General features: G+C 46.8%; 1 protein-coding gene across 2 annotated transcripts in view; it reads right to left on the bottom strand.

Annotated features, from left to right (window-relative positions):
* ENSA (endosulfine alpha) overlaps nt 1-9,057 on the bottom strand; it is a 31,977-nt gene extending 22,920 nt beyond the window's left edge. For both annotated transcript variants that reach the window (XM_086947459.1, XM_086947460.1), the window contains exon 1: nt 8,914-9,057. In XM_086947459.1, coding sequence (XP_086803585.1) covers nt 8,914-8,982 — 69 coding nt within the window. In that variant the 5' untranslated portion in view covers nt 8,983-9,057. The remainder of the gene's footprint in view (nt 1-8,913) is intronic.
* Between the last annotated feature and the right edge of the window lie 4,768 nt (nt 9,058-13,825).

Raw genomic sequence — 13,825 nt, 5'->3', positions numbered from 1 at the left:
GATCTGCTTGCTCCCTTACCCGGCCACAGTATTCAAGAAACCCATCAATCAACAGCTCACTGAATACTTGGAACAAAACCACCTGCTTGAAGCTTCCCAATCAGGATTCAGCGCCAACCACAGCATGGAGACCGAGCTGATCGATGCCATGGACGACATCAGAACCCTCCTCAACCGCGGGGAGAAAGTAGCCGTGATCCTCCTCAATCTCACTGCTGAGTTCAACACTGTATACCACCACACTCATTAACAGACTCCACAACATCGGCATACAGCAAAATGCCCTCAAGGGGAATCGCCTCCTTCCTTATAAGACACACAAAGTGCATCTGGATGCTGCCTTTCACCTCTGAACCCAAAGACAACATATGCAGCGCACCCCAAGGATCTTCCCTCAACCCCATGTTGTACAACACCTACATGACTCCCCCTCACAGACATAGTCAGATCCCACGGCCTTAACATAATTTCCTAGGGAGACAACACTCAACTCATCCTCTCGCTCACTGAAGGCCCCGCCACCACCAGAACAAACTTCTGGGACACCATGACCAATGAAGCCAACTGGATAAGAACGAACTCCCTCAACTCCGACAAAACAGAAGTACTGATCTTCTGGAAGAATACATCCAAATGGGACCACGGCTGGTGACCAGCAGAACTCTGACCTTTGCCAAAAGACCATGCATCATCCTAGACAGCGAACTGACCATGAAACAAGTCAACACTTTTGCCTTGTTCTGCTTCCACACCCTCCGCAGAATCTTCAGATGGATCTCAGTCAACACCAGAAAGACTGCCACCCAGGCCCTCGTCATGAGCTGCATTGACTACAGCTACACACTCTACACCGGGATCCCCACCCAGCACCTCAGAAGACTCCAGACCGTACGGCATTCTTAGCCAGACTTTTCCTGGACCTCCCCAGATGGACCCACATCACCCCCGCCCCCCACTCCAGAAGACTCCACTGGCTCCCCATCCAGAAGAGATGCCAGATCAAGATACTCATGCACACCTACAAAGCCTTACACAATCAAGGGACATCAACCACCAACTCAACTTCCGTCAATCCACAAGACACCAACTCACCTCCTTGCGCACACCCACCACATCGGTGGGGGGGGGGGGGGGGGGGGGGGGGGGGAAGAGGTTCTTCTCCTACATCGCCTCTAAGACAGGGAACCACCTGCCCCTACACCTCCGGACTACTCCCTCCCTCACTTCAGAAGGAAGCTCAATACCAAGCTTTTCGATGTAGACCTCAAGAGCCCAGATACCCCAAGGGGGTGACTGCGAAGCACTCTACAAATACCGATTGAAATACTATGATAAGATTATGGGGAGACCAAACACAAACCGCCGCCACCGCCGAGAGTCGCATACTCTTACCTGTTAACGAGGAGGAAGGAGCAGCCATTGCCCACGCCGCCGCCACCGCCAAGAGTCAGGAGACCACAGACTCCGCGCCGCCGCTCCGGGAGACTCCAAATCCCGGCAGGTACCGCGGCGGCGCGTTAGAGTGACGCGGCTGCGCTCAGAGAGCGCCAACTGGGGCTTTGAAAAGGAGGAGCACCCCGGCAGAGCGGGGGAGACCAAACACAAACCGCCGCCACCGCCGAGAGTCGCATACTCTTACCTGTTAACGAGGAGGAAGGAGCAGCCATTGCCCACGCCGCCGCCGCCACCGCCAAGAGTCAGGAGACCACAGACTCCGCGCCGCCGCTCCGGGAGACTCCAAATCCCGGCAGGTACCGCGGCGGCGCGTTAGAGTGACGCGGCTGCGCTCAGAGAGCGCCAACTGGGGCTTTGAAAAGGAGGAGCACCCCGGCAGAGCGGGGGAGACCAAACACAAACCGCCGCCACCGCCGAGAGTCGCATACTCTTACCTGTTAACGAGGAGGAAGGAGCAGCCATTGCCCACGCCGCCGCCACCGCCAAGAGTCAGGAGACCACAGACTCTGCGCCGCCGCTCCGGGAGACTCCAAATCCCGGCAGGTACCGCGGCGGCGCGTTAGAGTGACGCGGCTGCGCTCAGAGAGCGCCAACTGGGGCTTTGAAAAGGAGGAGCACCCCGGCAGAGCGGGGGAGACCAAACACAAACCGCCGCCACCGCCGAGAGTCGCATACTCTTACCTGTTAACGAGGAGGAAGGAGCAGCCATTGCCCACGCCGCCGCCACCGCCAAGAGTCAGGAGACCACAGACTCCGCGCCGCCGCTCCGGGAGACTCCAAATCCCGGCAGGTACCGCGGCGGCGCGTTAGAGTGACGCGGCTGCGCTCAGAGAGCGCCAACTGGGGCTTTGAAAAGGAGGAGCACCCCGGCAGAGCGGGGGAGACCAAACACAAACCGCCGCCACCGCCGAGAGTCGCATACTCTTACCTGTTAACGAGGAGGAAGGAGCAGCCATTGCCCACGCCGCCGCCACCGCCAAGAGTCAGGAGACCACAGACTCCGCGCCGCCGCTCCGGGAGACTCCAAATCCCGGCAGGTACCGCGGCGGCGCGTTAGAGTGACGCGGCTGCGCTCAGAGAGCGCCAACTGGGGCTTTGAAAAGGAGGAGCACCCCCGCGTCGCGGGACGCGAGCGGGACGCCCGGGGCTAAGCCCGGGCAAAGGGCGGGCCCTCTACGGCCCTCATCGGCAGGAGGAGGCAGGGCCAGAAGCCCTGTCAGAAGCACAAGAGACAATCAGCAGACCAAGTAAGACTGTATTGTTTTTAACAGCCCCACGTACATTTTTAGCTACCTAGGCTCTGCGCTACATTAGTCATAATGTCAAAAAAGAACCAAGTACCACAAGCTAATAATATGAAGAACTATTTGGTTCAGACTGTGGAAAAAATCAACTCTCAAAGGAGAGAATCTTTGGGTCTTAGTCAGTCACCTGACCTACGTCGTTTATCCCCCTCCCTAACCCCATCACCGGAGGACATAGTCTCTTTACAGACCTTCCCTGATGCCAGTTTTATATGTCCCACAACATTGGAACCCGGCCCCGCGACCAGCAACGTACCATCCGGATCTGGCTCCGAGGTTCTCTTAGTGGACCTTGGGAATCAAGTGGTCAGTGATGAGGACCAGGAAATTCTTGCATCCCTCACTGATGATGACACCTCTATCACTGAACTCCCTTCCCGCTCGGACTCCGGGAAAAAGAAACATCCACCTAGGCGGGGTGGTCTAAGATCTGGGACCAGAAGGAAGATGGTTAACACCCCAAAAGCTCCTCCTAAGGAGACTCGAGGGGGGCGTGCAAAGTCTACTAATACCATTGATGAGGACTTACTCGATAGACTCACTGAGTTAATTGATTTGAAAATTAAAACCATCGTCAAGCCTTTGCTCTCTAAAATTGATAAACTTCAATCCGAGATTAAAAAGCTGGGAGGGCAGATGAACAAACTAACTGAGGGGGTTGACTGTGTTATGACAGCGGTGGTAAATATGGGAAATACCAGAAGTCAGGAGGACGAACAAGAGAGGGTGATTCCAGTTGTAGCCCCTAGTAATACACCACCCCAGCTTCCTGACCAACCTTTTAGCAGTTCAGGTACCAGCAGAGGGGAGGGCTCCTTAACGGTTGAGATACCCCCTGCTCAAGACCAACCAACTGACCCACTTCAATTTATAGTTGAAGCCTCCCCGGTCGTCCTAGTTCTGGCAAACGTTCCACCACTAGAAGCTGGTACTGAGGAATCTCCATCTTCCCTGTCTAATAAAGCCCTACAGTGGCTAACAACAAATATGAAATTAGCTCCAGGGGGTGGGTGGCAGCTGGCCCAGGAAATCAAAACAGCCAAAAGGGTCTCATGGCTGGGCAATCGCCCTAGAAAATTCAAGGGGGACTGTGTGGCAGTAAGTTTTACTCACACAGGGGTGTTACCTAACATCCTAATCAACTTACTCCCACCACAGCGTAGGCAGGGTTCTGTTGTACCATTGACACTTAAATTCTTTTATGGTGAACAACAGAATGTCACATACCCTAAAACACCAGCTTTTGCCTGGGATTCTAACCCTGATACACACCAGAGATGGGGTTTTGAACAAACGCGCAATATAGTGAATCATTCTGTACCCCAAGGGTTTCAGAATCCTTTTGCTCAACCCCTCTTACTGTCTAACCGCTTTGCACCCCTTTCATTTTTAGACCATAATGATTGACTTCAGTCAGAACAACTCGTAAAGCCTAGGACCAATGTGCCTGTTTTTAGCATTCTTACCTGGAATATTGCTGGCATTAAGACAAAGGCAGATAATGCAACTTGGCTAGATTTTATATCCAAGTATGACGTTATCGCCTTTCAGGAAACCTGGGACATTAACAACACCTTCTCTCTTGATGGCTTCAGCTACTTTAGTATTCCTGCCGTGGCTAGCTCAGCAGGAAGGGCTAAGGGGGGCTTGATTAGCCTGTTTAAACTTGATATTAAGGGAGGTTTCAAGGTACTAGCCTCAGGTTCAGAACATTGCCTTATCGTTGAATTGTCTCGTGATGAGTCTCCTAATATTTTGTTTATTAACTTCTATAACTCCAATGCTGCCGATTGTACGCTATATAGTCTCGGTAGATTGGATGATTTTCTGTCAGTCTATAGTGAGGATGTTAATGTATTTGAAATTATTTTCTTAGGGGATTTTAATATACATCCTTGTTCACTATCATGTGTTTGTGATGACGTTGACTCCCCCCCGAACAGTGCAATGGTCCATCTGGCGCACAATAAGCAGGGGGAATGTCTAGAAAACTTTCTTGCTAGATGGAACCTTTATGAATCTAGTTGTGGGGAGGAGGTCAGGGCCCCTACCTTTAAGGGCTCAGACAATGGCTCTATCATTGATTATATTTTTATTTCTGCATGCTTTTTATCAAATGTTTTTATGTATAGAACTGTGATATCTGTTTTTAGTGACCACAACCCAGTTTCTCTGGACATAGGAGAGGGTGAATTATTGGGACGCATACATGGTTCAACCTTTATGGATGGACCATTCAAAGTGAAGGACCAAAGACGCAGACTCAAATGGGACAGCATAACCCCAGAACCGTTCATTCAGGAACTTTTGTTAGATGCTGAGGAAGAGGTTGGGGTCTGCTTATCGACTGATGCTAATGATGGGGATGTCATTCTCGCATTTACTAATATATGCTGTAAGATAAATGGTAGGCTCTCTCTGATCAGTAAGACCAAGACAAAACCTCTTAAAAGATGGTTTGATCACAGTTGTTCCCTAGCACATTCTGTGCTGCTTAATGCCCTCAAATCCGATCCAAAGGATCGCGACCTTATTAGGATTAGTAGGGCCTTATACAAAAAAGCTATTGCAGCCAGAAAGAAAGAGCTTAAAGATGAAGCTTGGGCGCAACTTACAGATCCAGCCATATTAAAAAATAGTGGGGAGTTCTGGAGAATTGTTAATCAACCCCTTCTTACAGGTGAGGATAACTCCCCTCTGGAAGCAAATATTCCAGATCAGGACTGGATTCAACACTTTAGAGACATATATTCAGGCCAGTCCCTAGCCAATAATAGTGCTCATGAAGAGTCTACTACCACACTGGGTAACCACCTGCACTTTGAAGTTGAGGACATTTTAGATGCCATTAGTCGCACACAGACAAAAAAGGCACCGGGACCGGATGGTGTTCCGGCCGATGCCTTTAAATGTTTCCCCAACTTCTGGGCAAGATTGCTTTGCAGGGTTTTTAACGCCTTAAACCGTGACAACATTCCGAAGTCCTGGAAAACTTCAACTATTATTCCGGTTTTTAAAAAAGGCAATAGGCAGGACCCTGCATGTTATAGGCCCATTTCACTGATAGACTCCTCAGTCAAAATCTTAGGGAGAGTGCTATTAGCAAAACTGAACACATGGGCCTCCGAGAACAACATCCTGAGCAATGTCCAATACGGGTTTAGACCCAAGAGAAGCACCCTGGACCAGTGTCTCAATCTCCATCTACTGATTGAGAAATACACCAGAGCTAAGGATGGGTCCATGTACCTAGGGTTCATGGACCTCTCCTCTGCATTCGACATGGTCAATAGATCTAAGCTCTGGGGTAAACTGGTTGAGATGGGTCTGGACAGATCTATAGTCAACTTACTGTCCGACCTGCATTCTGGCCTGTCTGCTAAGGTTAGAGTCTCTACTGATGGAAGATGTACTGAAGTGTTTGCTTCTGAAAGAGGTGTCCGTCAGGGATGCATCTTGGCAACTCTACTGTTCACGCTGTATGTGAATGCCTTAGAGCCCGCTCTAAGAGAGGTCACTTGCGATATTCCACGTGCTGGGGAACAGGGTATTCCAGTTCTCCTGTACGCGGATGACGCGGTGCTTCTGGCGCGAACAGGAGTGGGGCTACAACGGCTGTTGGATGCTTTCGAATCCTTCATGGGTTCCTTAGACCTGAAAATTAACGCAAAAAAATCCCAGATCATGTTTATGGGTCAGGCTTCAAGGAAATCCGTCCATAAAACCTTTTTCTGCGGAAGGGAAAAACTTGTTCGGGTTACTACTTTCCCCTATCTGGGGATCACCTTTGATGAGAAAGGTAGTTGGGGCCCTCATGTAAAAAGTAGAGTAGCTACACTGGCTAGAACTTCCGCGGCCCTTCATGGCTTTTCAAAAAGACTAGGGGGCAGGCCTTTTGAAGCCATCAGCAAAATATACAAAGCCAAATGTATCTCTGTAGCTTCATATGGGAGCTCCCTTTGGGGGTACAAAAGAGTAGACCCCATACAGACCGCGGAAAACAGATTTTTCAGATCAGTTTTGGGCGTCCCGCAGTCAACCCCATCTTATACTGTCCACCAGGAGCTAGGAGAAGGCTTTATTAGCGATTTGGTTAGAATAGCCCCATTAATCGCATGGCTCAAGTTGTGGCTTAATCCTGAAATTCCCCTAAACCATTCCATAATAAGGGATTGTCTGACCCTGGATAATGTACATAAGATAGGATGGTTAAAGTACATTAAGGACAGTTTTTGTAGGTTAGGGAGGCCTGAACTATACACAGCCACTGATTCCATAACATCCAATGACGTTGTCCTCATCAAGGTTGCTATGAAAGACCTTCTTTCCTTGGAGAGGGAGGAAGTCGAGCTACAGAAACCCTGTGTTAGGGCCAGCCTCCTGCTGGCTATACCTAGTGGTCCTGATAACTACCTTAATGTGGTGACTAACCCTTATCATAGGTTCATTTTAACCCGTTTTAGATTTAATCTAATTCATTTTAACCTGGGTTTTTACTCTGAGTGGAGCACCCCTGATAAGGCCCCGCCATGTTCATGTGATCTTTTTTCAGATCAGAGCACAATGCACTTTATAATGTTCTGTAGCTATTATAATGATGCCCGGAGGCAGTTTCTCGTGCCTATTCTTAAGGAAGCGGGATTCATCCTGGTCCGACCTGCTCTTATTTACTTACAAATGCTGCAAACTCCCAGGATCATGTTTTCCGTGGCAAATTTCCTGGTAAGAGCAATAAGGAGCAGGAATACTAGACTTAAGAGTGCAGACTTGTTTATTAACTAGTCGGGCCGATGGCAACTTCAGGTTAACGAATTTCAGACCACAGTGTGTATCTTAGCAGAACATTTATGCGGGGATTATTCCTTGGGATATTGCACTTTATCATGCACTTTATTATTAATGCACTTTAATACCACGCAATTACAAAGTCTTAATGATTTGTCGCATGGTGCAGTGATTTTTATCTGAAATGCTCTTTTTAATGTTCTAATTGTTTTAAATTGTTTTTTTTTTTTTTTAATTCATGTTATTTGTTGTTTGGGTTTTTATGCCATTGTCTTTGTATGATATTAAGTTATCGCAATAAAGAACTTTGACTGACTGACTGATTATTGACAAGGGTTAAATGCAAACCATATGACCGCGTGCGCTCGCTCTACATCCCTCTCAACCTTGACTGATTTCGCAGTCATCATCAGCTGTCTGGAATTAGCCTTCAATAATTGCCCCAATTCATCAAGTCAGTTTAGCTTGAGAGCTGAAGAGATCACCGAGTGAAGCATATGAGCATACTCGCTTCTTCCTGAAAAATCATGCCTTCTGATAATATTCCTCCCACCCACCTGCACCACCAAGTCCCATGGGTTCTGAGTCATGTTTGTTATTGCTGACTGTACAGCAAAGTATACCCTTCATTTGATGGTTGCTAATCTGGGGAAACCGTACATTGAGCAGGGACAATAATATAGACACTAAGAGAACTCAACCAGGGGCAAATATTTAGACAATGCACTCTATAAACATTTCTTTTTCTAGATTATCCCCAACAAGAATAAGTTTCACTTAAACGCCACTTTATGAAACACCAAAAGGAGCAACGGAACGATATTCATGGCTGGAAGTGTATAGGCACATCCTCCAAAAAAACACCTGTTATGTCTCTATAAGACGGCAACACCTGGCTGCCAATCGTGCCAAAAGCCACTGATTACATCTAGCACAAGGACTGCTCAACTGACTTTGAAATAGAACATTCGGTCAAGGAGGGCAGAGCATATTCTAGGTGTAACTCCTATCTCTAAGAAGACAAGAGACTGGAGAAACACCCTACGCCGTCCTGTAGATTCCCTGTGAAACAAACAAATAACAAAAACTGTCAAGCAAAGAAGATGCCAGTAACCCTGAAAACAGCTAGGGCGTCATATTGGATCAAAAAGGCGGGCCTTGGAGACGGAAAAGATGCACAGTACTCCCTAAGAGTCACTCCCTATTCTTATTGGCCGAGCTAGATGCCCATCGAATGGCGCTCGCTTTTCAATTGGAGATGCTTGTTGTCAGCACCAAGGCGTATCCTGATTGGCCTTTTCCAAATGCTGGCAAGGCAAGCAACGTGGTACGGTAGGAATAAACGGGGGAGGGCGGGGCCTTCATATACCTGCTTCTCCTCCCCAGCCTCATCGTCTTCGCCATGGCTCCCAGCGCTCTCCAGCTTGTCCGCTGACATCCTGGGGTTTCGCACGCTCAACCGGGCGCTCCTACTGACAGATCGCCTTCTCTCCTCTCATCCAAAATGGCGGCGGCGACGTCACTTCAGAGGATTCCTCCGCAAGACCGACAGTTCCATACAACCAATCAGCGATCAAAAACTGGCGGGAATGACATCATTACTATCCAACGGCAGTAAGGGAAAGGCGGGCTGTCTACCTGTGACTGATCGTCCTATGTAATAATAGGGGGTATATTTGACACCAAGGCGGGTCCGCAGAAGATTCAAAGCAGCCAATCGGCGGGCTTTGGAGTCTCGAGACTGCTGTTCTGAACGAGACGGGCGACCTCAGGCTCACTGTGTGCATGTGACGCATTTCATTTCTTGTCACTGCCGCTGGAGTGGTAACGGCCGAATATACCCTGGGGCACTGCTCGGTAGCGGAGTGGTGGTGCTGCGCAGTAAGTCAGCGCGACCGCCTAACTCCATGTCTCGGTCCGCCATGCCCTGTAATAATGGTTTGTGTTTTAAATACATTGGTCGCTATTGTGTTAATTTTCTAGTCGTGAGGACACGTTTGTCGATTATCCTAATTACATTGTTTCCCAACTCGACCAGTTGTAGAAATTCCGACTGAAAAAACATGTTTGTATCCAAATATAATTTCCTACAAGCAAAATGGCTTATTTTGAGCGTTTCAAAATGCGTACCTGCCAACTTGTAGAACAATCTCACAGTGTGAGGAGGGGCGGGGCCTCGTGTCGAGAAGAACCTAGGAGTATAGAAAACAGTTGGCCCTGGACCTTTCTATTTACAAAAAACACTTTCTAAAAGAATTGTTAATTTCAAAATGATTCAGTGCATGCATACAATCAGCACACGATCAATTGCATCCAAATAAAGTATATTCTTTGATGTGCAACAGCCTGATTCTTTTCTTAAAAATACAGATTTATTTTTCATAAACATATTTTCAAACACTGGTAGACACTCTACCATGCATATAACTTGAGGAAAAGGGGTGGGTTTCCTCAATGGAAACGTGCATAGGAGGAGTGAGTGAGGATAAGGAAAGGAAAGACTCCAAAAGGCGTCAGAAAACAAACATTACTGTGATTCATATAACTGATAACAAATCAATCTGTTCTGGTCTGTCCAACAGTATATTTATATACAGTACATAAGTTCAATATCATTCATAAACACAGCGGAGAAATATCATCTGTAAAAAGAAGGCAGGAAGGGGGGGACACACGTGGTCCAGGCCTTTTGGGGATATGCGTTGACGTTTCGACCCGGCTTGGGGACATAGAGGGTAACTGTAACCTCAGTCTGCGGGTCTTCTTCAGGACAAGGGGCAAGGGAGAAGCTGCCTATACAAGGCATGGTGGTGTCAGCCGAGTGAGGACTGCTCTCCGTGAACGCTGAAGGATTAGTTGTTGATTGCCTCGCATTTTAAATAAGGCTCACTACCGGAGCAGGATTCACTTTAATTGTGGATGCACACCGCAACCCTAGTGTAGATGGCGATCCTTTCACCTATCCCTCATATGGATTTTTGAGGATTAAATTGTTTGTGGGCCAATAAGAGACCGCAACATGTATGCGGGTGGCCATCACGGGAGCCAGGTCTACCTTCAACCTTGTATAGGTTGCTTCTCCCTTTGGCCCTCTGTTGTGTTTATAAATCAAAATGAACTCATGAACTGTATATAAATATACTGTTGGACAGGACAGAACAGACTGATTTTTGTTATCAGTTATATGAATTACAGTAATGTTTGTTTTCTGACGCCTTTTGGATTCTTTCCTTATCGTCACTCACTCCACACCCAAGCACCCTTCCTATGCACCTTTCCATTGAAGCAACCCCCCCTTTTTCCTCAAGTTATATACATGGTAGAGTGTCTACCAGTGTTTGGTAATAAGTTTATGAATAATAAACATGTCTTTTTAAGGAAAGAGGCTGTTGCACATCAAAGAAGATTCTTTATTTGGATTTAATCGATCTTGTGTGGATTGTATGCATGCACGGAATCATTTTGGAAGTAACAATTCTTTCAGAAAGTGTTTTTTGTAAAAAAGAAAGGTCCAGGACCAATTATTTTCTACACCACTTGATACCCAGGTCCGAGGATTTTGATTGGGTAACCCATTTCCTATAATGGAGAAGAACCTAGGAGGCACTTTTGAAACCCCCCCCAAAAAAGCTTGCTGAGGCACCACCCCTTAATGTACTTCAGCAGTTCAAAGCTTCTCAGCTCTTCTTTCCTGCCACAGTGTGATATTGGCTCCTCACCCGGAGACTGTGTGATGGGAGCTGATATCATATGTCTCACTGTGGCACCATGTGAGTTGGCAGCTATACAAATTGCATGTGCATATCTAAAATGCATGTGCATACCTGTCAACTCCCGCATTTGGTGGGTGTCATCTGCTATCAGGTCTTACCTACTAGACAGCACTCTCAGTTGTCAGACATATTGTTAGCTTATGTATTTTTTACATTTTTATATTGCGCAAACTTTACCCGAAGGTGTCCGAGCGCTTTACAATAGAACAAGTTACATTACATAAGTACTTCAGAGTACATGAATTGCATAAAAGGTACGAAGCAGATACATTCTAAATTCAAATCAAATCAAAATTAACTTTATTCGGTTTTCATATTTTGAAGACCATAAAAGTACATAAAAACATAATAAATATTTAAAAATACATTCAATTTAACTCTGGTAATTCATAAAGCATTATTGTTGGGCATCTAACAAGTTCATAAGTTCAATCGATGCTTGATACAAAGTTTAAGATATTGGGCAATCGATTTAGTCATCAAATTATTTTCCAGGAATTGTAATGCCAGAAACGCAGGGCGGCATCTACGGATTTTTAGTGCTTTTAGTACTGGTATTATCCATCGTCTACGAAGTGGGATGTAAAATTTGCAAAAGAATAAAACATGAATAGTAGACTGAGATGATGTTTGGTCACAGGGACACAGTGAGATGTTATGTGTCCAATCATTTTGTTTGGGAAACAAAACCAGATAATGAAATAAATTAAACCTAAAACGGGTGAGAAGAAATTTTTCGAATTGTGTCAAATCATATTGCAAATAAGGTTGGATGGTAGGGACCAGCTGGATCATTAAACAATGCTGGACTGAGGGCTTCCCTATTTCTGTCATCAACCGAATTTGGGATAAATGTGACATACAAATTAATTTGAGTTCCTTCTTTGATATATCTGTGACCGATGATGGGTCGGAGAAAAACCCTGAATGACCAATGTCTGTGAAAAAGGATTCCACGTAGGCCAGCCATTTTATCTTTCTTGCTTTGTCTAGTTTCAGACAATCCTGGATATCAAAAAGAATGGTAGTAAGTAAATATGTCTACTACAGATACTTGTCGTTAGAGTTACATATATACAAGTTTCAAATTCACTTGATTACATTTTAAGAAAAGTAGAAGCGATAATGGTTGGACAAATATAACATATTTACAGAGCATGATCTCACCATTACTGGGATTCTTGCGGTGCTCGTTCAGCTTAGAGCCCACCTCTTACTTGCTATTGGTTGAATTCATTATCACACTCTTCTGCACGATTCTTAATCCTTTAGTATTTGTAGGCTTTCATTCCATTTCTTGTGTTTGTACCTCCACTGGACCATCTATGCATTCATTTCTTGTGTCCTCCTTCAGCATCCTTTTCAAGCACTACTTTTTTAGGTTGAGCCTAGCAGTGCACATGCATTGTTCTGCGAGGCATGCCGTGTTCGGAAGATGGGGTTTAATTCCACCCCTTGCTGCCAATTTGTTTACGTTTGTGTTGTTTCTAAAACCGACACGTCATTCGTAAAAGCTTGCTTTTCTTTGGCGTATTGGCCTCATTAGTCCTACCTTCTCTTGCCTTCTCCTCCCCTGCCTGGTCCTGGTTATTGTCTGTCTCCCAGGACCTCTAATGGAGGCTGCTGCACAGCCACGGCAGACAAATACAGCGGGCAAGATGCCAATGCACTGCCGGCTGGTTAACGTCCAGTACCAGGATTCCCGGCCCTCCCGCCACCGATCAGTACCCCGCCAAGGAATTCTGGAACAGGACCCCGAATGCTGAAGCAAGAATTGTGTCCCCTCATCCCCATGATACACCAAAGGACGCTTCACGTGCTGGCACCGCCCCTTCTCCTGTAACAGAACCAACTAAAGATCCTGCACCATGCCTGCCCCACAAGACCAAGAACACCCCACAACCTCTCCATTGCATCTTGGTCAATGCCTGCTCCCTCGGCAAACATGCCACAAAAATTTTGGACACCATCACCACCCTCTCCATGGACGTTGCTTTCATCACCAAAACGTGGCTTAACCCCTCCTAGAACTCCGACATCACCGCCACCATTCCCAAAGGCTACAAGATGATACACAGATATCTTGCCAACAAACAGACAGAGGTATTGCCATCATCTTCAAGTAAACCATCAGATGCACCATCACCAACTATGACCCCACACCTCTCTTGGAAATGCTCAACTTCCGACTACAAACTGATGCCAAGACCACGATAAAAGGCACCCTTGTCTACAGACCCCCGGGACCTGAACAACTGACTTCAGCACCATCCCCAACCTCATCGCCCTCCTAGCAATCAACTCTCACCAGTATGTCCTACTCGGTGACCTCAACTTCCATATCGAGAACCCCAACTCCTCCGACCTCCTGGAGAATCATATCAGCTTCAACCAACTGGTCACCGAACCCATGCACACAGCCGGACACACATTTTCACCTCCAGCAACAGAACCAAATTCAGCCAAACAACAGAAATCACCAAGACGTACCACACCATTGTACACTTT

This window comes from Lissotriton vulgaris, chromosome 12 (assembly GCF_964263255.1).
Source record: "Lissotriton vulgaris chromosome 12, aLisVul1.2, whole genome shotgun sequence".
Taxonomy (NCBI): Eukaryota; Metazoa; Chordata; class Amphibia; order Caudata; family Salamandridae; genus Lissotriton; species Lissotriton vulgaris.
Note: the sequence above shows the minus strand (reverse complement) of the source record. Positions and strands in the feature narration are given on the sequence as shown.